Source organism: Aquarana catesbeiana, linkage group LG12 (assembly GCF_042186555.1).
Source record: "Aquarana catesbeiana isolate 2022-GZ linkage group LG12, ASM4218655v1, whole genome shotgun sequence".
Lineage (NCBI taxonomy): Eukaryota > Metazoa > Chordata > Amphibia > Anura > Ranidae > Aquarana > Aquarana catesbeiana.
The window spans coordinates 29,299,594-29,321,828 of record NC_133335.1 but is presented as its reverse complement, the minus strand read 5'-3'; the positions used below and the strand labels follow the sequence as shown (position 1 = coordinate 29,321,828).

The 22,235-nt window shown below is 44.4% G+C and overlaps 1 protein-coding gene across 5 annotated transcripts in view; it reads right to left on the bottom strand.

Moving 5' to 3' along the window:
- LAMA5 (laminin subunit alpha 5) overlaps window positions 1-22,235 on the bottom strand; it is a 221,665-nt gene that overhangs the window by 98,031 nt on the left and 101,399 nt on the right. For all 5 annotated transcript variants that reach the window (XR_012236861.1, XM_073607510.1, XM_073607511.1 and 2 more), the window contains exons 8-20: window positions 22,063-22,181; window positions 20,852-20,942; window positions 20,624-20,758; window positions 19,206-19,268; window positions 17,828-17,968; window positions 17,128-17,265; window positions 16,866-17,000; window positions 12,695-12,829; window positions 10,175-10,312; window positions 8,128-8,180; window positions 6,148-6,247; window positions 6,007-6,056; window positions 616-721 (exon numbers count right to left, since the gene is read on the bottom strand). Coding sequence is in view for 4 of the 5 variants with exons in the window: in XM_073607510.1 (XP_073463611.1) it covers window positions 616-721; window positions 6,007-6,056; window positions 6,148-6,247; window positions 8,128-8,180; window positions 10,175-10,312; window positions 12,695-12,829; window positions 16,866-17,000; window positions 17,128-17,265; window positions 17,828-17,968; window positions 19,206-19,268; window positions 20,624-20,758; window positions 20,852-20,942; window positions 22,063-22,181 (1,404 nt within the window). In the remaining variant the exon portion in view is untranslated. The remainder of the gene's footprint in view (window positions 1-615; window positions 722-6,006; window positions 6,057-6,147; window positions 6,248-8,127; window positions 8,181-10,174; window positions 10,313-12,694; window positions 12,830-16,865; window positions 17,001-17,127; window positions 17,266-17,827; window positions 17,969-19,205; window positions 19,269-20,623; window positions 20,759-20,851; window positions 20,943-22,062; window positions 22,182-22,235) is intronic.

The following is a 22,235-nucleotide window of genomic DNA, read 5'->3' as shown; positions in this document are numbered from 1 at the left end:
TTGGGCAGAAAGGGGTTGAAAGTGCCTAGTACTGAAGAGGTTAAGCTGGTTTGCTTTCATATGAGTTCTATGAAATCCACTGCAGTCAACTTTTACTGAGGTGGGTGCATCTGCTGACTACGTTTGTGCTGTGTAACCTGTACTTGGTCGATCACCAAATGGATTCAGCTGGTGGTGAGAGCTCTTTGTGTTAAAGAAGCTATTCCTTGAAAAATAAAAGAGAAACTGCTGCAGATATTAAGTACAGGCGCCTCCGGGACACCCTTTCCTGCACATTCCTATTGCCAGTGAGACAACCCTATCATAGTGACTGTCAATAGGAGTGTGTGTGTGTGTGTGTGTGTGTGTGTGTGTGTGGGCGTTCTACATTACCTAAAAGGTGAAGTATTACCTTTTAGAACCACAATCCAGTAGATGAACGGGAGATGAATCCAAATGCATCGTGGCCAATGGCTACCATGTTATCGATAACCCAGAAAAGCATGAATCAGTCTGATACAGGCTGTGCTTTCTACCACAGGGCAAAGTCTTCATAGGCTAATACGTTTTATCCAAGCAGTGAATCAAAAACAAAAAATAGGCAGATCTCCATGTGATTCTGGATTCAGAATTTACCTTGACATCCAAAATAGCTGTCGGGCTTCAGGTTGTAGTAGCCATCTTTGCACTTGCTGCAGGATCCGCTGCAGATATTGGGCTTGCAGAAACACTGTCCAGTCACCTGCAAACAAATACATTAATGGTAAACCCAATAGACAGATAACAAATTAATAGATTGTTCAAGAGGGCACAAAAAGCAATCTGAAAATGCAGCAACCAATGAGCAGCCAATCATAATTACTGTTCTTTACTGGCCTTTCATACAAAAAAAAACAAAGAATTAGATGCGATTCTGTTCTGGACATTAACAACGGGGAAAGCAAAGGAGAAACCGATTGCTTGCTTTAGTGACTATATAGCCAGATCCCATTTCAGACACTGGGAGAGATTTACTAAAACTGGAGCAGCTGTGCATAGTAACCAATCAGCTTCTACGTTTTTGTGAAAGCCTAATTTAGAAGCTCATAGGTTACTATGCACAGCTGCACCTAAAATACCTGAATGCGCCAGTTTTAGTAAATTTCCCCCACTGGTTACTTTGTTGTTTCCCTGCCGCAACAAGTCCTATTACTTCTCTTGTTTTCAATGACCACTGAAATCTGGTTGGTTGATTTGCACAAAATATGAGCTATCAGTGATTTAGACAAAAATCGTGGGAATCCGAGATCGAAACGCCGCACCAAAATTAAATTGAAATTGCCATTTATCACAAAGCCATTGGGCTTTGAGAGCTTAACACCCCTCCTTTCTCAGGGCTTGAAATGAAAGGGAATATATACTGTATACGTTTTTTTTGGGGTTACAAAGGGTTTTAATGAATTTTTTTCAAAAAACAAGGAACAAACAGTAAATAAATAATCAGCTTTGAAGAAAACACTAGATTGGGATATGGTAAAGGAGCGTAGCTCCACATAAAGAAAATAGAAAAAGTATTTAAGCAAAAAAGTAAGTAAGCAAACAATTATTGACAAAAAGCTTATAGGACAATATGGGGTTTATTTACTAAGGGTCCTTTCACACTGGGGCGGTTTATAATAGCGCCTGCAAACCGACCCGAAAGTGCCGCTGCTTTCATTCCAGTGTAAAAGCCCCGAGGGCTTTCACACTGGAGCGATGCGCTGGCAGGACGGTAAAAAAAGTCCTGCCAGCAGCATCTTCGGAGCGGTGAAGGAGCGGAGTGTATACCGCTCCTTTACCGCTCCTGCCCATTGAAATCAATGGGACGGCGCGGCTATACCGCCGACAAAGCGCAGAGGCGCTTTGCGGTAGCTTTTAACCATTTCTCGGCTGCTAGCGGGGGGTAAAACCGCCCCGCTAGCGGCCGCATACTGACGGTAAAGCACCGCTTACAATAGCGCCGCTTTACCGCCGACGCCCGCCCCAGTGTGAAAGGGCTCTAAAGGGCAAATCCACTTTGCACTCTGCTCTGCATATACTGTATATTACCTCTCATTTGAAGCCCTGATGAAGAGGGAGTGTTGAGCCCATGAAAAGCATTGGCTTTGTCTTTTTTTCTTACCTTGGACCAAAACTGTATCTAGATCAGCCTTTTTCAAACAAGGTGCCTTTAGGCATCTTCAGGGGTGCCTTGGCAAAATTCCTAAAAACTACCCAGAATTGTTCATAAGCCAGTAGGAGGAGCAAGCCTGCCTTTTAGTTACACAAAGCCACAGGTTTTCATTGTACACCATTACAACCTTCCAGCCACTGGCATCCAACAAGTGACGATATTGGTTGATAAGGAGGACGTCTAGGACCCGCACAGCATCCTTGTTTTCCCCTCCCCTACCCCCTCTCCATCAGAACTGGGGTCACATTAGCTGAATGAGGAAGAGAAACTGAGGGAGAAAATAAACATTAGAATACTAGTCAGCACCAGCGTGTAAAAGTGTATTTGCTTTGGGAGAATAAATAACTTCTAGTGCTGGGTGTCCTATGTGTGTGGATGTTGCTGCGTTATGTAAAACTATTAGTTTAATGCTGTATATTTTAGAACGCGGTGCCTCGAGATGTGTATAATTTTAACTACTTGCCGCCCGCCCGCCGCAGGCAAGGTGGCACAGCTGCGTGAATCGACATACCTGTCCACCTGCAAAAGTTCCCCACAGAGGCAGAACGAGGATCCGCCTATGTAAACAAGGCAGATTGCCATTCTGACAGGGGAGGACATAGAGATCTTGTGTTCCTGCTAAGCAGGAACACGCATCTCTGTGTTGTTCCAGTCAGTCCACCCCCCCCCCCCACAGTTCGAAAACACTCCCAGGGAACACACTTAACCCCTTGATCGCTCTCTAGTGTTATCTAGTGTTAAACCCTTCCCTGCCAGTGTCATTAGTACACTAACAGTGCATTTTGTTTTTAGCACTGATCACTGTAATAATGTCACTGCTTCCCAAAAAAGGGTCAGTTAGTGTCCCATTTGTCCGCCGCAATGTTGCAGATCCCGCTAAAGATCACAGATCGCCGCCGTTACTAGTAAAAAAATAAATAAATACAAAATTCTATAAAAATATCCCATAGTTTATAGACGCTATAACTTTTGTGCAAACCAATCAATATACACTTATTGCGATTTTTTAACCAAAAATATGTAGCAGAATACATATCAGCCTAAATTGATGAAGAAATTAGACTTTTGACATTTTTTTATTGGATATGTTTTATAGCAGAAAGTAAAAAATATATATATTTTTTTTCAAATGTGTTGTTTTTGTTTATAGCGCAAAAAAATTAAAAACGCAGAAGTGATCAAATACCACCAAAAAAACTCTATTTGTAGGAAAAAAAGGACATCAATTTTATTTGGGTAAAGAGTCGTATGCCCGCGTAATTGTCAGTTAAAACAACGCAGTGCCTTATTGCAAAAAATGGCCTGGTCAGGAAGGGGGTAAAACTTAAGCGGAGGGTGCCTTGATTGGAAAAAGGTTGAGAAACGCTGATCTAGATCAGTGGTCTCCAAACTGCGGCCCCGGGGCCGGATGTGGCCCTTTGCTTGTCTTTATATGGCCCTTGAGGCTTTATTTCTGACACTAGCAACAACAATGAGACACTTTTCCTTTCACTGACACCAACGATGGGGCATAATTCTTTCCACTGACAACAAAAATGGGACACTATTCCTCCCACTGACAGCAACTATTTCTCTCCCTAAAACCAAAGATTGGTCATTGCTTACTCCCATTGGGCACAGTCCTGCCCCCTTAAAGTCAGAAGTATACTGGCCCTTTGTTTAGCAAGTTTGGGGACCCCTGATCTAGATGATTACATTTTAGTGCAGTGTTTCAGTCACAGATACCCTCAGTTACAAACTAGTGGAAGATAGCAGAAGTCCTTAGGCATAGAGAAGCAGTCATCTCTAAGAATCCAGGCATCCTAGTCAAACACCCCTATAACGTTCAGGTAATTTTAAGGTTCCCGTGCTATCCTTCCAAATTTCTTTCCTTAGACAAGAATTGTCTCTGTGTTGTGAAAACAACTCATCAATCCTCCTCTCACTCTCCAATGCTGCACTAGGAGAAGACCAGGGAACAACCGATTATATATAAATAAATGAGGCTCAGACATTTGGTGATAGAGGCCCGATATAAGAAGTCCAAAAGTTGGCCAGGCAGACGTAATAAATCTCTCCTAGACAGCCAAGTATGTAAGTGATATCGGAAAATCGATAGGAAAACATCCAGATTTTTGTCAACTCCACAGTTCTCTAACCTAGCGTTCATCTGATATGTCACCTGCTTCACAATTTATCCATCACCCCAGATAACCTCTTTCTGTTTACTCTAAATACAGCAGGTCTCAAGCTCAAACTCCACACCAGCCACACACCTAATACTTCTTTTTTGGCTTAGGACACGCTCAATAGATGACACTGACCTCAGTTTGGCTGACACCAGCTGGTGGTGCCCCAGACGGCTGGCTGTCCATTGTTGGGAAGGAAGAGTCGAATAGTGGGCTAAGAAAACTTGCCCCAAAAAAGATTACAAATTAAGAGAGCCCTTAAGGGTTAAGAGAACCCTTACTGGTAGAGTCATCGGTCTTGCAACCAAATTATCAGTAGGGGTAAAGGAGGACACCCCCCCCCCCCAACCTCCAACCAGCCATGATGGAGTGACTCCTACCCCTCTTCCTCCAGTCCAACCCCTGGTTATTTTCTTTCCTTCCTACCTTCCTTTTGAACTGGAATGCTTCCAATCACCTTGCTACCAACTACTGGAAGCTAGTCTTACATACTCGACTAACCCATTCTTATTAATGGTCGCACTTGACAACTGAATGGTATTACTTTTCACTGGCTTTCCATTGTAGACAGTCTTTAACCAATTTGGTTGGGCAGTCTACCCCCTACCTACTCCCTAGATGACCCAAGATGGTATTACTTTTCACTGGCTTTCCATTGTAGACAGTCTTTAACCAATTTGGTTGGGCAGTCTACCCCCCCATTAGTATCTTCTGTATTGTATCACCAACAACTATGTACCCAAGCAATATTTTTATACATTCTACCACTGGTAGACAATTTGAAATAACCCACCTATGTGCTATATGTAACGTGTTTTTAAAAATTTGAATAAAGTAAGATTGAACCAAATTATCAATAGAGAATAAGTGTGCATGTCTAACTCTACTCTATACAATAGGAACTATCTCCAAACAATGCAGTGCTACTTGTGAAGATTACTAATGCCCTGTACACACGACTGGTTTTGCTGTTGGAATAAACTCCGAAGGTTTCTCCAACGGAACTCCGACCGAATTCCATTCAAGCGGTCTTGCCTACACACGGTCAAACCAAAGTCCGACCGTCAAGAACGCGGTGACGTACAACACTTACGACGGGACTAGAAAAAGGAAGTTCAATAGCCAGTAGATTCCATCTTGTACTTGGTGCAGAGCATGCATCGTTTTTGGTCCGTCGGAACAGCATACAGACGAGCGGGTTCCGTCGGAAATATTTAGAAAATGTTCTATTTCTAGGTCCGTCAGAATTTTCTAAAAAAAAAGTCCGATGAGGCATACACACGATCGGAATATACGAAGAAAAGCTTCTGTCGGACTTTTTCTGTCAGACTTTTTCTGTCGGACATTCCGCTCGTGTGTACGCGGCATTAGAGTATGTGTCAAGGAGCAACTGAGAATGATTGTTTAGAAGGTATTTAAAAATTCAGGACATTGGACATGTTGTTCCAATTGGTTCAGAGATATAGCATTTGGTGGGAAAATAGTGACATTTTAATATGTGATCATAATGAGAATATGCAGTCCTTGTATCACCTGACATTGCCGATGACCAAAGCTGAGCCAATCCGAATCAGGAATTAAAAAAAAAGTAGCATTCCTTCCTCTATCTCGCTGCATTTAACATATATTATAGGTAAAAGCTGTGTGATATTTATTTTATGCTCTTACCTGCTGACATTCCCCTGCTCCGTTTATTGTCCCCGAGCCGCATTCACATCCTGCATGAAGCAAAAAAGATTTGCCATCAGTATGACCAAATGCTAATCTTTATATTCCAGTCTGAAGAGAAATGCAGTTATTCCTTCTTACGTTTGCAGCCTTGTGGGTTTTCCGGTGCCAGGTCCCAGTATAGCGGTTTACATTTGTCACATGCGCTGCCTTCCACGTTCTCTCGACACTCACAGGTGCCCTGTGCAATACAAGAGAGCAGGATGAGGGCCCGCAATATGCAGCAAGGTCTCTCCATAGTTCCCCCAGTAGAGGGGAAGGAGGAACAAGCATGCCAGTGTTATCCAAGCACAAATGCCACCCAGAGTCCTACGGTTGCTTCTCCCCTCCCACGGCAAGGCTCTCCCTACACCTTTAAAGGACCAGATCCTCATTGCAGGCAGGAGGGTCAGCAGTGCACAGGGCTTTTAATCAACACTGTCGTCTCCGCTTCTGTGACCACCTCCTCCACTCAGTGATATGTGTCACCCGATGCCAGAGCTAGAGTGCACTCTGACTGCCAGCTCCAGGAAAACAGCTGTGACCCCTCAGGCAGACCCTTCTTCATTCTGCCTGGCTTGTCTTCACCCACACGTCATGGCAGCACTAATGCAAACTCAGCACCTGCTCAGGTTCCCACACAGTTCACCAAACCATTTCCTATCCCCTCATTAATGATTTCCACTTACATACACTTGGGCTTATGTAAAAGACAATCCATAGACTAGAAATAATATCAAATCTAATCTAGTTTTTATTATCTAATATAAAAAGTAAAATGTGAACAATCTCTTTTCTTGCTTTGCTTCTTCTTCTTGAATAGCAGTGCTGAGTAGTGAGTGCGCCTTACCGTTCCTCTCTCGTGATGATAATTATAGTAATTGAAAAAAAATATAATTACTAGATGGCCTGTCTTGTTAAAGGATAAGTTCACTTTTTGTAACATGTTACACCACATATTCAGGGTGTAACATTTTACGAATGGACCCCCCCTGATCCCCCTCAATTAAACGCTCTGACAGCTAGCGGGGATCTTCTCTCCCCGGCTAGCTGTCACCGCCCGCCCGGCCACGTCACTCATTCACAGCCTCTGCGGCTGTCAGCTTGTAGTTTTCAGTGAACTACCACAGCACTGTGGAGCACAGTGGTAGCTCATTGAGTCTTCCTTTCATATTGTATATGCTTGCCCGTATGATGTACAGGCACACAGATACACTGATAGGTCTGCAGGAGACCTGCATGGCACCAGCTATCTGCATATCGCTGGTGCAATGCTTAAAGTGGTTGTAAACCCTTTTAAAAAAAATTGAAAAAAAAAAAACCTGCAAGACAAAGGCATAATGAGCTAGTATGCATAGCATACTAGCTCGCTATGAATTATTTACCTGAGATCGAAGCCCCTGCAGTGGTCCCCGTTCACCGCTCCGGTGGCCGACATCTTCCTGGGGGGGGGGGGTTACTTTCGGGTATCACGGCTCCAGCGCTGCGATTGGCCGGAGCCGCCATGACTTCACTCAGCATTTTGGCTACAGCCACTAGCAGTGATCGGTGAAGGAAACCTGACAGGCTGGTTGTACCGAGGTTGATGGATGGATCGAATTCAGTACAACCAGCATTGCCATAGATAGATCGAAATTCGGTCAGTTCTTGACCGATCAGCCAAATTTCGATCCATCTATGGCTGGCTTAACTGCACGGCCATCGTTACTCTGGAAACCTAATAAATATGTAATCCCCAATACCTGCACCCACAACTTCCATTCTTCTGTCTTCTCATAAAGCCAGGCACATAAATTAACTGGTAAACCACTAGCTCTGTCCTGAAATTCAAATCATGTTTCCCCTTCAGAGAAAAGAAGAGAGTCTGCAAAATTGCAGCCACCAATCTGATTGGCTTTTCATTTTGTGCTGCTCTTTCAACGCTACTGACCATGTTTCCGATATACCTAACTCCTTCTCTACAGGAAATAACTACCCATGCAAGTGGCCAGTAATAATAATAGTCTCTTCCAATAGCTATAACAGTACTAACAGTATGACAAAATGTATTAAGATGCCCAATAACAAATAAATAAGAGTTACCTCTGGAGGATTCACAGTGGTGGAGGTAGACCCAGCTGGATTACAAGGACCCACTGAAAGAAAAGAAACAGATAAAGTTTTGACTCTAGATCAGTTAAAAACACAATTCTAAAAATGTATCTCCAGCCAAGTCGTTTTTTTTTTTTTTTTTTTTCAGATATAATGGGAAAAGAAAGAACTGTCAGGTTTTGTCAGTTAAGGTCAGTGGCCTTTGTCACACTGTTTGTCATGGTGTCCATTGAAAGTGATGAGCAAAACTAAATTTTAGTTATCGACATAACAGTAGGAGAGAGGAAATCACACCTATTCTGGTGACAATCATAAAAAAAATAAATAAATAAAAGTCTGGGCTTCTTCAGTAAGCAGCCAAAGCTTGAGTAGAAAATTTGGGCCCCTGGCAGTATGTTGCATAAAAATACTCTTCCTGTGTAGAAGCAGTGATCTCTCTGCAGACTAAACAGATGTGATCAGGGCCACCACTAGGCAAACTAGGCAGCCGCCTAGGGCGCCCTGCTGCCTAGGGTACCAGGCCACTGAGGTTCCTACTCTCTTTTCTCTGCAGCAGCTAGCAACTAAGTCTCAGCATCAGCAGGCAGCCACCGCTCCGTTCGCACATAGTGTCAGAGGCGCAGCTGCGGCGGAGGACTGTGTCTATGTCCCGACTCCCGAATGAATGGAAGCAAGCAAACGTTAATTGATGGGCACTGGTAGGCTGCATTGATGGGCGCTGGTAGGCTTCATTTGATGGGTGCTGGTGAGGCTACATTTGATGGGCACTGGTGAGGCTGCATTGAGAGGCGCTGGTAGGCTTCATTTCATGGGTGCTGGTGAGGCTACATTTGATGGGCGCTGGTGAGGCTGCATTGAGGGGCGCTGGTAGGCTTCATTTGATGGGTGCTGGTGAGGCTACATTTGATGGGCGCTGGTGAGGCTGCATTGAGGGGCGCTGGTGAAGCTGCATTGAGGGGCGCTAGTAGGCTGTATGATGGGCCCTCGTGAGGCTGCATTTGATGGGCGCTGGTGAAGCTGCATTTGATGGGAGCTGGTGAGGCTACATTTGATGGGAGCTGGTGAGGCTACATTTGATGGGAGCTGGTGAGGCTGCATTGAGGGGCGCTGGTAGGCTTCATTTGATGGGTGCTGGTGAGGCTAAATTTGATGGGCGCTGGTGAGGCTGCATTGAGGGGCGCTGGTAGGCTTCATTTGATGGGTGCTGGTGAGGCTACATTTGATGGGCGCTGGTGAGGCTGCATTGTGGGGCGCTAGTAGGCTGTATTGATGGGCCCTCGTGAGGCTGCATTTGATGGGCGCTGGTGAGGCTGCATTTGATGGGCGCTCGTAGGCTGCATTGATATGCGCTGGTAGGCTGCATTTGATGTGCGCTGGTGAGGCTGCATTGATGGGTTTTGGTGGGCTGCATTGACAGGCGCTGGTGAGGCTGCATTGACAGGCGCTGGTGAGGCTGCATTTGATGGGCGCTGGTGAGGCTGCATTGATATGCGCTGGTAGGCTGCATTTAATGGGCGCTGGTGAGGCTGCATTGATGGGTTCTGGTGGGCTGCATTCACAGGCGCTGGTGAGGCTGCATTGATGGGTGCTGATGAGGCTGCATTGATGGGCGCTGGTGAGGCTGCATTTGATGGGCGCTTCATTAAAAAGGTGGGGTTTACATGGGCAGGGAAAATGGGGTGGAGTCAGGGGTGGGCAGCAAAAAAAGGTTTTGCCTAGGGTGTCAAAAATCCTTGCACCAGCCCTGGATGTGATGCTACTATCCAAATAGTTAATGCACCCCCCTCATGAAAAGTAACAGATAATCGCAAATGGGAAATAAAGTAGGGAGGTCTAATTACCGAACTCCCTGAAAGTTGTAAACGAAACTGATCGCTGATTCTACCCAACTTCTACTTAAAAATGAAATATTAGCTAAATCAGTGAAATGTTCCCATGTTCCAACAGTTTACACATTAGATACAGTCAATATGCCCCAGTGAAGCGTAGAACAAGTTAACTTCCATTAGAGGACCTCCATACATACTCTGGGATTTACCTTCACAGTTGGGGAATCCATAGGTTCCAGTGGTGCAGGAATCACATTTGAGTCCTGTAACGCCCAGACGGCACCTGCACTGCCCGCTCTGTGGGTCACATGTGGCATAAAGAGAACCTTCTCTTGAACACTGACAAGCTGTACAGACAAAAGACAGATGTTAAAGAAGTCAAAGCATATTTCCTGAACAGTACAAAGACTGCAACCAATAACACTGTTTCAAAGACTATTTTCAGAACTAACAAATGTAATAATTTACCATAAGCCACTAATCCAATTCAGACTTTCAGACTCCAAACATTCATTCCCAGGTCACGCCTGATTGGTGGCTGTGAGAAAATATGCATTTTTTTTGCATGCTGACTTTGATACAGATTGGTATGACAAGGGCTGGCTCTGTCACTTGGCATCACAGACAAATAGTAGGAATAGCACTCAGTGTGACCACGCAGAAAGGCTGTTAAGGGGTCCTAATATTTCCTATATAAAAAGTGACCACACGTGATGTGATGAACTGATTAGTGAAAGTATTTACACAAGGGCCAAGCCAATTTGAAAGGGCCAGTCTACCCAAAACTGATATTTCAGAGTTTGGTGGGAGCTAAAGGAATTGAACCACCTCTATATCTAGGGGACATTATTTGTCGAGATCCACCTGCTGTGCCCGTTATGAGGATATTAATATTGTAGGAGAATATAACAGGAACAGCTGGAACACACCAAGATGTGTTGGAACATCCAAAACTCCAAGGTGGACAGGAACAGGGATTATGGACTCCAGGACGACATACTCAAAGAGGTGCTGGGGACATTTAGACTTGCATGTGTAGTCAGATAAAGGAGCACTTCAAACAAGCTCAATAGCTCTGGCGAAGGCGGCTCCCACACAGCAAGGTCTCCCTTGATGGTCACCCAACAGTAGCTCAAACAATAGAAATACAGAAAATAGTGCCAGACCAAAACTAATAAGAGAGTCCAAGATAATTAAATTTGTTGGTTAAAAAAAAAAAAAGTCACATAAAAACAGCCAACGTGTTTTAAAGGCAACACCACTCCGCCTTCAGGGCTCAGGATAAAACTTGGATAAAACTTGGATAAACACAGAGAACACAATCCCTTGACAGATCTATATTAAAACCAATATTAAACTCTACAATGGAGTAACAACATGGCAGCAATTGCTGATCAACAATGCAAGCCATCTGACTTTATCCAAGTTTTATACTGTGTTGAGCCCTGATGAAGGAGGAGTGGAGTTGCTCCGAAACGCGTTGATATTTTGGTATAACTTTTTTTTACCAACAATTAAAATGATCTTGGCTTCTTTCATTTTTTTGGTCTGGTTCTCTTGTTAACTTTTTTTCTATAGAAATAGAAATTATGGCAGGAAGATCTTACTGTTGGAAAATTCAAGATATATTAGACTCCACCTACAAAAATATCGCTTTAAGGTGCACTGCTGCTTTAAAGCAACTTCAATAAAAAACAAGATGGTTGTGTGTTGAAAACTAAACTCATGATCCAATCAATCAATCTACAAATGTACAGAGTGTGACTCAGAGACACCGCACTCCAAAGCAGCCTATGTAACTAGATCAGTGAATGGAAAGGGGCCTCAGCTTAGACTCCTCCCAGGCCACCCACTGACACGTTTCACTCCGCCATCAGGACTTAGTCATAGAGGTACGACTAAACCCTGTGGGCGGGGCTAAACAAGACAGAGGCATGGCCTGGGAGGAGTCTAGGCTGAGGCTGCTTTCCATACATTGATCGAATACATAAGATGCTTAGGAGTGCGCGCGTCTCTGAGTCACACTCTGTACAGCAATCTAGGATGAACAATTCAGATGCCAGCACCCGAAAGTAGTGGGTCATTGGAGCAGGCTGGATCGGCGTTCAGAGAGGAGGTCTACAAACTAAAATAAAAATGTACAGGATGTTTCCAGAATACCAAACCTGGCTTACATAATTACATTTCATACATTTTATTTATTTTACATTCTAAAGTATGTATGAGAAAACAATGAACCGCATTATCTTCTAGATATTCTCTTTCTCCAAGACATGTCACAATCAAATGAAGTAATTAGCCATACTGAGTGCAATAATTCCTCAAAAAACATGTTAGAACTTCAGTATCTAATATCATCGTAACAAACTGCAACACAAAAATGTTATCCCACACAAAAGGACCTTCAACATTTCCAGCAAAATTATGTAGGTGCAGCCTTTATCATCTGCAGAACACCCGGGGCTTCATTCACTTGAAATTCTTAAACCACTGAGAGCCACGTTTTGGACCAGAATAAAACCACCAGACCGGACTTCTTTAGGTGGAAGCCATTTAGCCTTTTTTTTGGTTTATTGGAAGCTGGTGGGTGAGATTTTGTAATTTCAGAAGGAGTTACAGTCAGCTCCCCCTTAAAAAGTACAGGCGACATAAGTCTTCTTTATATTCTGTCTGAAAAGATTTTGTGCTCCCTCTAGTGGCATGAAGAAGTAGTTGCAACTCCGACTTACATATACAGCTGGGGAATCCATAAAATCCTGATGCACACTGGTTACAGGTCAGTCCTGTATAATTGGGGCGACACTGGCAGTGACCGGTCGGGGAGCAGTTATTATGCTCGGAGCCCTGAGGATCACAGGAACAAGCTGTAGAGAAAACAAGTAAAGGTTGGGTGTAAATGGAAATCCAGAACACAGAAGCAGCCAGTGGTCCGCATTTGGCACACAGGTGTCAGCTCCAGTAATGACCAAAAGAGGTCACTTCAGGCAGACAAGTCACACTTACAGGATATCAAGACTTCCTAGCATATGCCAGAATGCCTGAGACTATAAGCAACATGCTAAAAATAGTTCAATTGATACTCATTAAAAAAAAAAAACAAAAGAATTTTAATCCTCCACCCTCTCCTGCAAAAAAAGATTTGGTGGGAATGTTATAATGCCTTTATAATGCCTTTTTTTCCCCCAATTTCCAGTGCCATGTTCCACCAATCAGAAAGCACTCAAATTTGACTCCTGAACAATCATTGCCGAGTCCCGCGCACCAGATAGAGATACAATGGCTGCACTGTAATAACAGATCACACAGCACATAGGAAATTACAAATGCATACTATAATATCAGGGCCGAAACAAAAAAAAAAAAATTAAAAAGAGGTTTTGCTTGTTACTCATTTTTCTTTTCCCAAAAAAAAATGTTCTTAAAATTTTCCATGATAGTGACATACTAATAAGAAACAATGAACAATGTATTGATATTTCCCTCAGGTTCATATTGTAATTAATCAATGCACAAAATAAGTAATTGCTAACAACTATCACTCATATATAATACGATTGCTGACTATCATCTGTAATTCCTTTCATATAGAGTGGTTATAGATTCTGTATAGTTAGAAAATACATGTCTCCCATTAACCAACCCAATTATTTACAGTTAAACACATGGGAGAGTGCAAAATCTGGTGGAGCTTTGCATAAAACCCAATCGGCTTCCAGGTTTATTTTTATTTTTTTTTTTGTCAAAGCTTTAAAGAGGAACTGCAGTCTGCTCACATAATTTGTAATAAAAACATCTTTGCCATTCCGAAGCTTCCCTCCAACCACTTTGCATATTATTTTATATATACTGTGATTCTGTACTTGCCAAATATGCTGCAGAAATCTCCCTCCACAGAGTCTGGCTGCAGCCATTTTAACTGTGGGCAGCTAAAGCTGCTGCCTGTTCACTTCCTGGATAGATATATACACACACACACACACACACAGAGGCACACCTCCAGGTCTGCAGCTCTCATTGGCCCTCTTATGACTCATCCCCCCTCCATTCCTGGCAAACTCTCACAAAAGAGTGAGAGAGAGAGTTGTGCATGATGTCATAAGCCTAGGCTTTTTACCAGACAAGAAACAGGAAGTGAGCTGTATAAGGTATTTACTGGCAGAAAAAAAATGTTTTACTATCCAAAGTTAAAACAACAACAAGGGCAGAAGATTCAATAGATGGAAAGTTGAAAAAATGACTGAAGGTCCTCTTTAATTGTAAACCTCAGACATGAAATATGAACAAAGCACATCCCTCTATAGATCAATCCAAACACTAAGGCTACTTTCACACTGGGGTAGGCGGGCGCCGGCGGTAAATCGGCGTTATTTTTAGCGCTGCTTTACCGTCGTTTTAGTGGCGCTATTTGGCCGCTAGCGGGGCAGGTTTTAACCACTGCTAGCGGCCGAAATAGGGTTAGCAGCGGTGCTTTGCCGGCGGTTTGGCGGTGCTGCCCCATTGTTTTCAATGGGTAGGGGTGCTTTAGGAGCGGTGTATACACCACTTCTATAGCTCTGCAAAGATGCGGCTTGCAGGACTTTTTGGAACGTCCTGCAAGCGCACCGCTCTAGTGTGACAGCCTGAGACACAGGAGAGGCGCTTTACAGGCGCTATTTTTAGTGCTGTAGTGTCTGTAAAGCGCCTCAGTGTGAAAGTAGCCTTAGTATCATTTCTGTCTGCTGTCTCGTTCCCCTGTTATCAGCATGACACACTTGACAAATTTTCCTGACACCAAGAGAAAAAGGTGACAGGGGAGGGAGCTCCAGCAGATTGACAGCCTCAGCTCTGTTTCTGTGTGCTGTGTGAAGGCGGTGTTTCTCTTCCCTCCAATCAGGTTCCAGAGCTCGTCTCACTGATGTAACTTCAGCTCTCCACCCCCTTGGTTTACAGAGCCGAGAGATCCTGAGTAAATTCTGCACTTTGAATGGAGGTAGGGGAAAGATGGCCGTAGATAAACAGGTACAACTTATGTAGGAGGATTTGTTTTATCTCTGTGTATCATCTAAAGCCAGTCACTTCACTGGGTATATGGAAGGGTTTACAACCACTTTAACTGAACACGCTGAAGTTAGAAGTGGATTGGCTACCATGCACCAGATTCTGAATGCTCCAGTTTTAGTAAATCTCCCCATTAGGAAAAAAGAAGGAGAGAGAAAAAGAAAGAAAGAGAAAAAGAAGAAAAGAGAAAAAGAAGGAAAAATATTGTGTGAAAAGGTCCACCTGTCTTCTATCTCCATCCCATAAGTCCTACTGATAGAGCTATTTATTGTTCACTAGAGATGTACTGTATCCGAGGGTTCCACGTTTGCTAAAATAAATGCTGTCATTCAAAATGGCTGATAATTTTTAATTTACCTAAATCAATGTTCATTTATTATTAATCGTTGCGAACGAGATGGACGAAGACTTCCATGAACTAGCAATTCCTATCCTCGCTGCGAGGAAAATGAATGAGTTTAGTTTTTTTACTATAACTTGTGCCTCCTCTGCACACCGAATATTGAATATCCCTCCATAGCAAAGTGAGGACGAAAGAAATGGATGGTAAAAGTTTAGAGTTGAATCAATTTGTTATGATGACCAATTGGCTAATATATTGCTTAGAAAAAAAATGGATGTATCCACAGTTTGGGATCGATTTACTAAAACTAGAGAGCGTAAAAAATCTGGTGCAGCTCTATATAGAAACCAATCAGCTTCTAGGTTTTATTGCCAAAGCTTAAAGCTGTTGTAAAGGTTCGTATTTTTTCACCTTAATGCATCCTATGCATTAAGGTGAAAAAAAACCTGTCAGTGACTGGCCCCCCCGTTTTACTTACCTGAACCCTCGAACTTGTCCCATGGGGATGCGCTGTCTCTCTGTTAGGGGGTTCTCGGCTGTTGATTAGATAGATTGATAGCAGTGCAGCCATTGGCTCCCGATGCTGTCAATCAAATCCAATTATGTGGCTGGCGGGGGCGGGGCCAAGTCCTGCATTCGGCATCTATGGATGCCGAATGCTGGACTCGGGAGCGCGCCTGCAAGGTAAAAACCTGGGAAGCGCTTCTCCCAGGGGGTTATCTAATGTGGGGAGGAGCCGAGAGAGCCGCCGAGGGACCCCAGAAGACAAGGATGGGGGCAGTTCTGTGCAAGACAAGCTGCACAGTGGAGGCAAGTATGAAATGTTTGTTATTTTAAAAAAATAAATACATTTTACCTTTAGTGTCACTTTAATTGAACAAGCTGAAGTTAGAAGCTGATTGGCTATTATGCACTTCTGCACCAGATTTTGCACTCTTCTGTTTTAGTAAATCAACCCCTTTGTGCCTTGGATTTCACCTTTTCTGCAACATCTATAAGGCTACTTTCACACTGAGGAGTGCGGGCGCCGGCGGTACAGCGGCGCTAAATATAGCGCCGCTTTACCGTCGTTTTAGCAGCGCTAGCGGCCTAAAAAGGGTTAAAACCGCCCGCAAAGCGCCGCTGCAGCAGCGCTTTGTGGGTGGGTTTGCAGCGCTGCCCCATTGTTTTCAATGGGAAGGGGCGCTTTAGGAGCGGTAAATACACCGCTCCTAATGCGCTCCAAAGATGCGGCTTGCAGGACTTTTATGACCGCCCTGCAAGCGCACCGCTCCAGTGTGAAAGCCCTCGGGGCTTTCACACTGGAGTGCATTGAGCAGCTCTTTCGGGGCGATTTGCAGGCGCTATTTTTAGCACTTTAGTTCCTGCAAAGCGCCTCAGTGTGAAAGGAGCCTAAGAGTTGTGGTGTATGTCTCTGGACAAACAGTGGTCAAGGCAAAAGTTCAAATCTAATACAAGCCAACGTGGAAAAATCCACTTAATCGTATTCATATCTTGATGGATGTGATCTCAGTGTATACCTTGACAGTAAGGATATGAGTGATATCCCGTAATGCACTGCTCACACCTGGGCCCTTCATACTCTGGTTTGCAGAAGCAACGGCCATTTGAATCACAGCCTTGTGGTAACGTGCCGACGGAGCTGCAGCCACACACTGCAAAGATACATGGGAACAACATCATTAAAAGTCAGTACATTCAGGGCAAAGAAAGATTATTTCTGATACATCAAGGCCAATGTCTTATGAGTCACTCATCCCAGACATTGAAGACACAACTCACACTGACAAAGAGGATAATTGAAGTAGCCTGGAGCGCATTTCTCACAGAATTCGCCTTCAAACCCATCCCGGCACACACAACGCCCGCTGTCCTTGTCACAACTACCGTCATACACGCCAGGCCCAGAGCACTGGCACTCTGCAAGAGAGAAAAAATGGAAAGTCATTCTCAGCTGAAGGAAAAAATTGGGAATACCCAAGTACACAAAGCGGAAGAAACAAGAGGGGCTTTGTTGTGTATGGCAACCACTCATAAAGTAATGGAAGGATCATTGGATGCAATACATAACAGCCTTTTAAAAAATCAGATGTAGAAAAGAGATCTCTGCTGTTTCTTTTTTAGTTTTGGACAGAGTTGGGGAGATTGTCAAGTTTCAATGGTCAAGAGCTTTGTTGCAGTCTGTGTGCCCACTGGGTACATTTTCCATTACTTCCTAAAAGTGGCCTTCTTAATGGGTACACAGAGGGCAAATAAAACATTAAGAGAGACTCTTTGTTAAACACAATTTGCCTTGCAATAGGCTTTAAACTTCCCCTACAAAGAGAACAGCAGCCATTCAGAGGCCAAAAGTAATGTAAAAAAGGAAACCAATTGCTTTAGATGGAAATTGTGATATCACATGGGTGTCAAACAACAAATAACAGTGAGGAATATCTTAGCCCAATATTTTCCTTGACAGTGCCCTCAGTATGAGATTTACCTTGGCAGTCCTGACCGTAGTTGCCAGGAGCACACGAGTTACAACTTTCTCCCCGGAAATTGCGTTTGCATACACAGGCTCCAATGATGGGATCTTTACGACATGCATTTCCTTCTGTTCCAGCAACATTACAATCACAGGCTGGGAAGAAGAGGGGGAATTTTCTGTTACTTGCCTTTATGCTTAATTTCCTGTCACGTGATTTTCAAAGTATGACAGAAGAGTCTAATTATCAAATCACATCAAATGCAATACAACAGAGAACAATCTGGCTTACAGGAAACACAATAAAGCCGGGTAAACACGGGCCGAATGTCTGTTCAAAAACAAAAAAATGGCCGACGGTGTGTAGGTCGGTCTTGGCCAGCTTCTGTCGGACGAGCATGCTGAAAAACCAGCAGCCGACCGACTCCTGATCAGCAGTCTCAGCCAATGGCAGAGAGCGCAGACCGGATAGTTCTGGCGGGGGGGCTGTCCCCCTGTCAGAACACAATAGCTCACGGGGGGGGGGGGATCGCTGTACAGTGGAACCTCGGTTTGCAAGTAATGCGGTTAACGAGCGTTTCGCAAAACGAACACTGTATTTCTAAGAATCCTAACTCGGTTTGCGAGTGTTGTCTTGCAAAACGAGCAGGATTGAGGCCAAAGGCGGTGTGCAGTACCGCTTTTGGCCTGAGGTGGGGGGGGCGCCGGAGCCGAACAGCGCCGATCGTCGGTGTTCGGAAATGCACGGAAAAGCCCGAGGACAGTTCAGCTGACCTCGGCAAACCTCGGAAAGGCTCGTGAATGGAGTCTTTCCGAGGTTTGCCGAGGTCAGCCGAAGTGTGCTCGGGCCTTTTCAGCTGTTTCCGAGACTCTCCAGCGCCCCCGGCCTCTGGCCGCATACGGTATTGCATCCCATTGAAGTCAATGCGGAACAATTTATTTTCGTTTCCATTGACTTCAATGGGAAAACTCGCTTTGATATGCGAGTACTTTGGATTACGAGCATACTCCTGGAACGGATTATGCTCGTAATCGAGGTTCCACTGTATTTACTTTGCATAGTTAGTACAGCGGCCCCGACCGGAGCTGACAGTTTTTTTTCGGGAACCCGCCGGGTTGAACGGAAAAAAAACCTATAGTGTGTAGAGAGACTTAAATATGTACTAGAACCAGGACAATCAAACTGAAGAAATGCCCAGTCATGAAAACAGCATTTACTAAAACATATATTAGAAACCCTTCAAGGAATGACCTTGGGGGCTGAACATTATTTTGGATAATCTACTTAATGTCATTAAAATGTAATTTTATAACCGACATGTTATAAGAAAGAGCACTGAATAACTTATGCAATATTCATGTTCACGTATACAATATGAAATCTTATCCATACTTATAAACTCCCCAGCTGGCTGATTCTGTGCAACCGTGCCGTCATCTGGCTTCTCGGGAACAGCTAGAACACAAAAAAGGACAGTTATGAGTCAAGATTCACATCCCATGGAGGTCTGATGTGCATGAAGGCAGGTGCAGTCTATTTTCTTCACTGTAGGTGGCGCTCGTCTGCAGCGGCATTGCAGTTGGGGAGGAAGTCGAAGGGAACCTGCTTCCATTATGGTTTCCTCAGTCACTAAGAAGCAGCTATCCAATTGGATTCTGGCATCCCATGTGACTTTGGCAGCCATCTTTGGTTAAATAGAGTCTATTTAAGACCCTGGCTGCCAGGTTTGGTGCATTTTTGTGAGTGGCAGTGTAGGGACAGGGTACCCGTTTGCCAGGGACAGTTCTTAGCATTAGGGAAAGATTACAGATGACAGGGGAAGGTGCAGGGGCATGCCGTCCTTCCTGGAAGCCTCCCCAGACCGACCAGATGCGTGACAGGCGCAGTCGGCTCTCCTCTGAGTCTTCAGGCTACTGTCTCATTTCTCTTACAACTTGAGAGTGTTCCCGGTCAGGTTGCCTTCCCACGGTTTCTGTTGTATGTTGCGGGACTTGTGTAACAATATATTCCTGTTACTGCACTTAGACTCTGTGTGTTTTCTGCCCGCCGCATCATGCTGCACCCACCCACATGCAGGTACAATCTGAACGCAGAACTTGATCTCACTTGCAAAGTTGTTAAATAGAGAGGCACAACCAACTGCTGTACCATACAGGTTTATGTCCATAGAGGCAGCAGGAAAAAATTACCCAGTTTCTGTTAAAGCCCACCTCCCAGGAGCAATTCTGCTGCAAGAATAACTCACCAGTAAGAGGGTCCCTCACAGCTTACGTTTTGCAACGGTCTTGCTCTCTTGCTAGCTGGAACAGTGATCTGTTGCTATAAAGTGATAACCACCAGTGTACCAGTCCAGCAGGGTAGAGATTCCATTAAGGCAAGTGGAAGCCTCTCCTTGGGGATTCTGCTGCTGTCACCAGCAGCAGCATTGCCCATGTAATATTACCCTAAGTGCATAGGATACTTGTTTATGTTTTGTACTAACTTGTAAGCTACAACTGTTGTCCCCACCTTGATTCCCACCAAAGAAACCGTTTGTATGTTCTTCCCATATTTCCCAATTGGTCAGAGCCAATTACTATGTGCCATTACATTGATATTTTATGGACATTATATTGTAAGATCCTTGATGCCAGAGGCTGATATGAACAGTAGAATATTTCCAGCAAAAAGAAACTGTCAGTGGCATATGAATGGGTAAAATACATTTTTGCGCATTGCTGGGGACGTCCAAATCTGTTGCAGACTAATCTGCCCATCCCTGACCTGGCCCAAAGGTACTTGTATATGGACAGTGTAAAAGTCAGCCTTACGATGACACTCAGGAAAATCCATATATCCCTCTGCACAGGAGGCACAGTTCTCGCCCGTGAAGTTGGGTTTGCAGTAACATCGCCCCGTCAGGTCTTCACAAGTCCCACTCATGTACTCGGACTCACAGGCACATCCTACACAAAACATGTGATGTCATCTTAACTTTATTCCTTGCACAAGCAGTTATGCTGACAATTATAAGGGCGGTTAAATATGATCACACTCACGTTGACAGGTGTAGGGCGAGTCGGTAGGGTGATCGGGTGATTTGTAGTAACCTTGGCGACATCGCTCACAGTTGACGCCATCTGTATTGTGCTGAAAGACAGTTTTGTTTACAGTTTTACATTTATTTTATGACATAAGCAGAAGTGGCGATTTAACCCCTTCCCATTCAGCTCCAGCGTCCTCTTAATAGGGTCTGTACATAGGGATTTTTTTTCTCAGAAAATAGGTGCAGGAACTCCCCCCTTCTGAGTAACCCCTATGTCTCTGCCCCCTACCCACCTCCGAGCAGAGCCCCTTGGTTCTACCCCCTTCCCACCTCCCAGTACCGCCCCTTCTAGAGATTACAGAACTAAGTATCATTCTGTGGTGTTAAGTAATTTGTATGGAATTTGTTAATGAGAACAAGAAAAGCAGCAAAATAGATCCCCTGCAGCCAGCCACAATAGACCCCCAGCAACCATAGATCCCCCACACAACAATGCCCCCCCAAACAAATATCCACCCTAGAAACAATAGACCCCCAGCAGCAACAACAGATTTCCCAGCAGCCAGCATTAATAGACCCTCCAGAAGGTAGAAACAATAGGCCTCTCTCTCAACAGTAGACCCCTCCCAGCAACAAGTGACCCCCCCAAGAATATAAGACCCTTCCCAGCAACAACTGACCCCCCCCCAAGAATATAAGACCCTTCCCAGCAACAATAGATCCTCCACCAGAAACAATAGACTTCCCCAGCAACAACTGACCCCCCAAGAATATAAGACCCCTCAAAGCAACAATTGATCCTCCACCAGCAATAATAGACTTCCCCAACAACAACAGACCCCCTCGCAAAAACAGATTCCCACCAGCAACAATAGATCCCCCATCATCAATAGACCCTCTAGCACACCCTAGCACCCCGTGCAATTACAATGCTGGAGGTGACCACTGTGATTTCTGTCACAGATAGCAAGCTGTCAAAGGTAGCTCTTGGTGCCCGCAAACGACCAGTAGCTGGCCAGACCGGCTCCCAAAAGTGGGGACCAAGAGCTATCTCTGACAGCTCGGTCTCTGTGCTGGGAGTGGACTTTCAGCAAAGAAACATTGGTTACCCCAGTGATGCATACGTGTGACGTATAGATGTTAAAGCCCGACCTTTTGCAGCCACAGATATGTGATACACGGGCGGAAACAGGTTAAAGGGGTTAAATTCCTACAAACACTCACCTGACAATCCAGGCAGACTCCTCCTCCAATGTATTGCCCCTGCAGGTTCATGCTTGCCCTGCGCCTTTCCACCTCTGGATCATAGTAACAGTCGTAGGCGTGTCCGTTACAATTACACGCTGTAACAGGGAACATAAACATTACATTAAAAAGACGGTTTTGGCAATAATAGG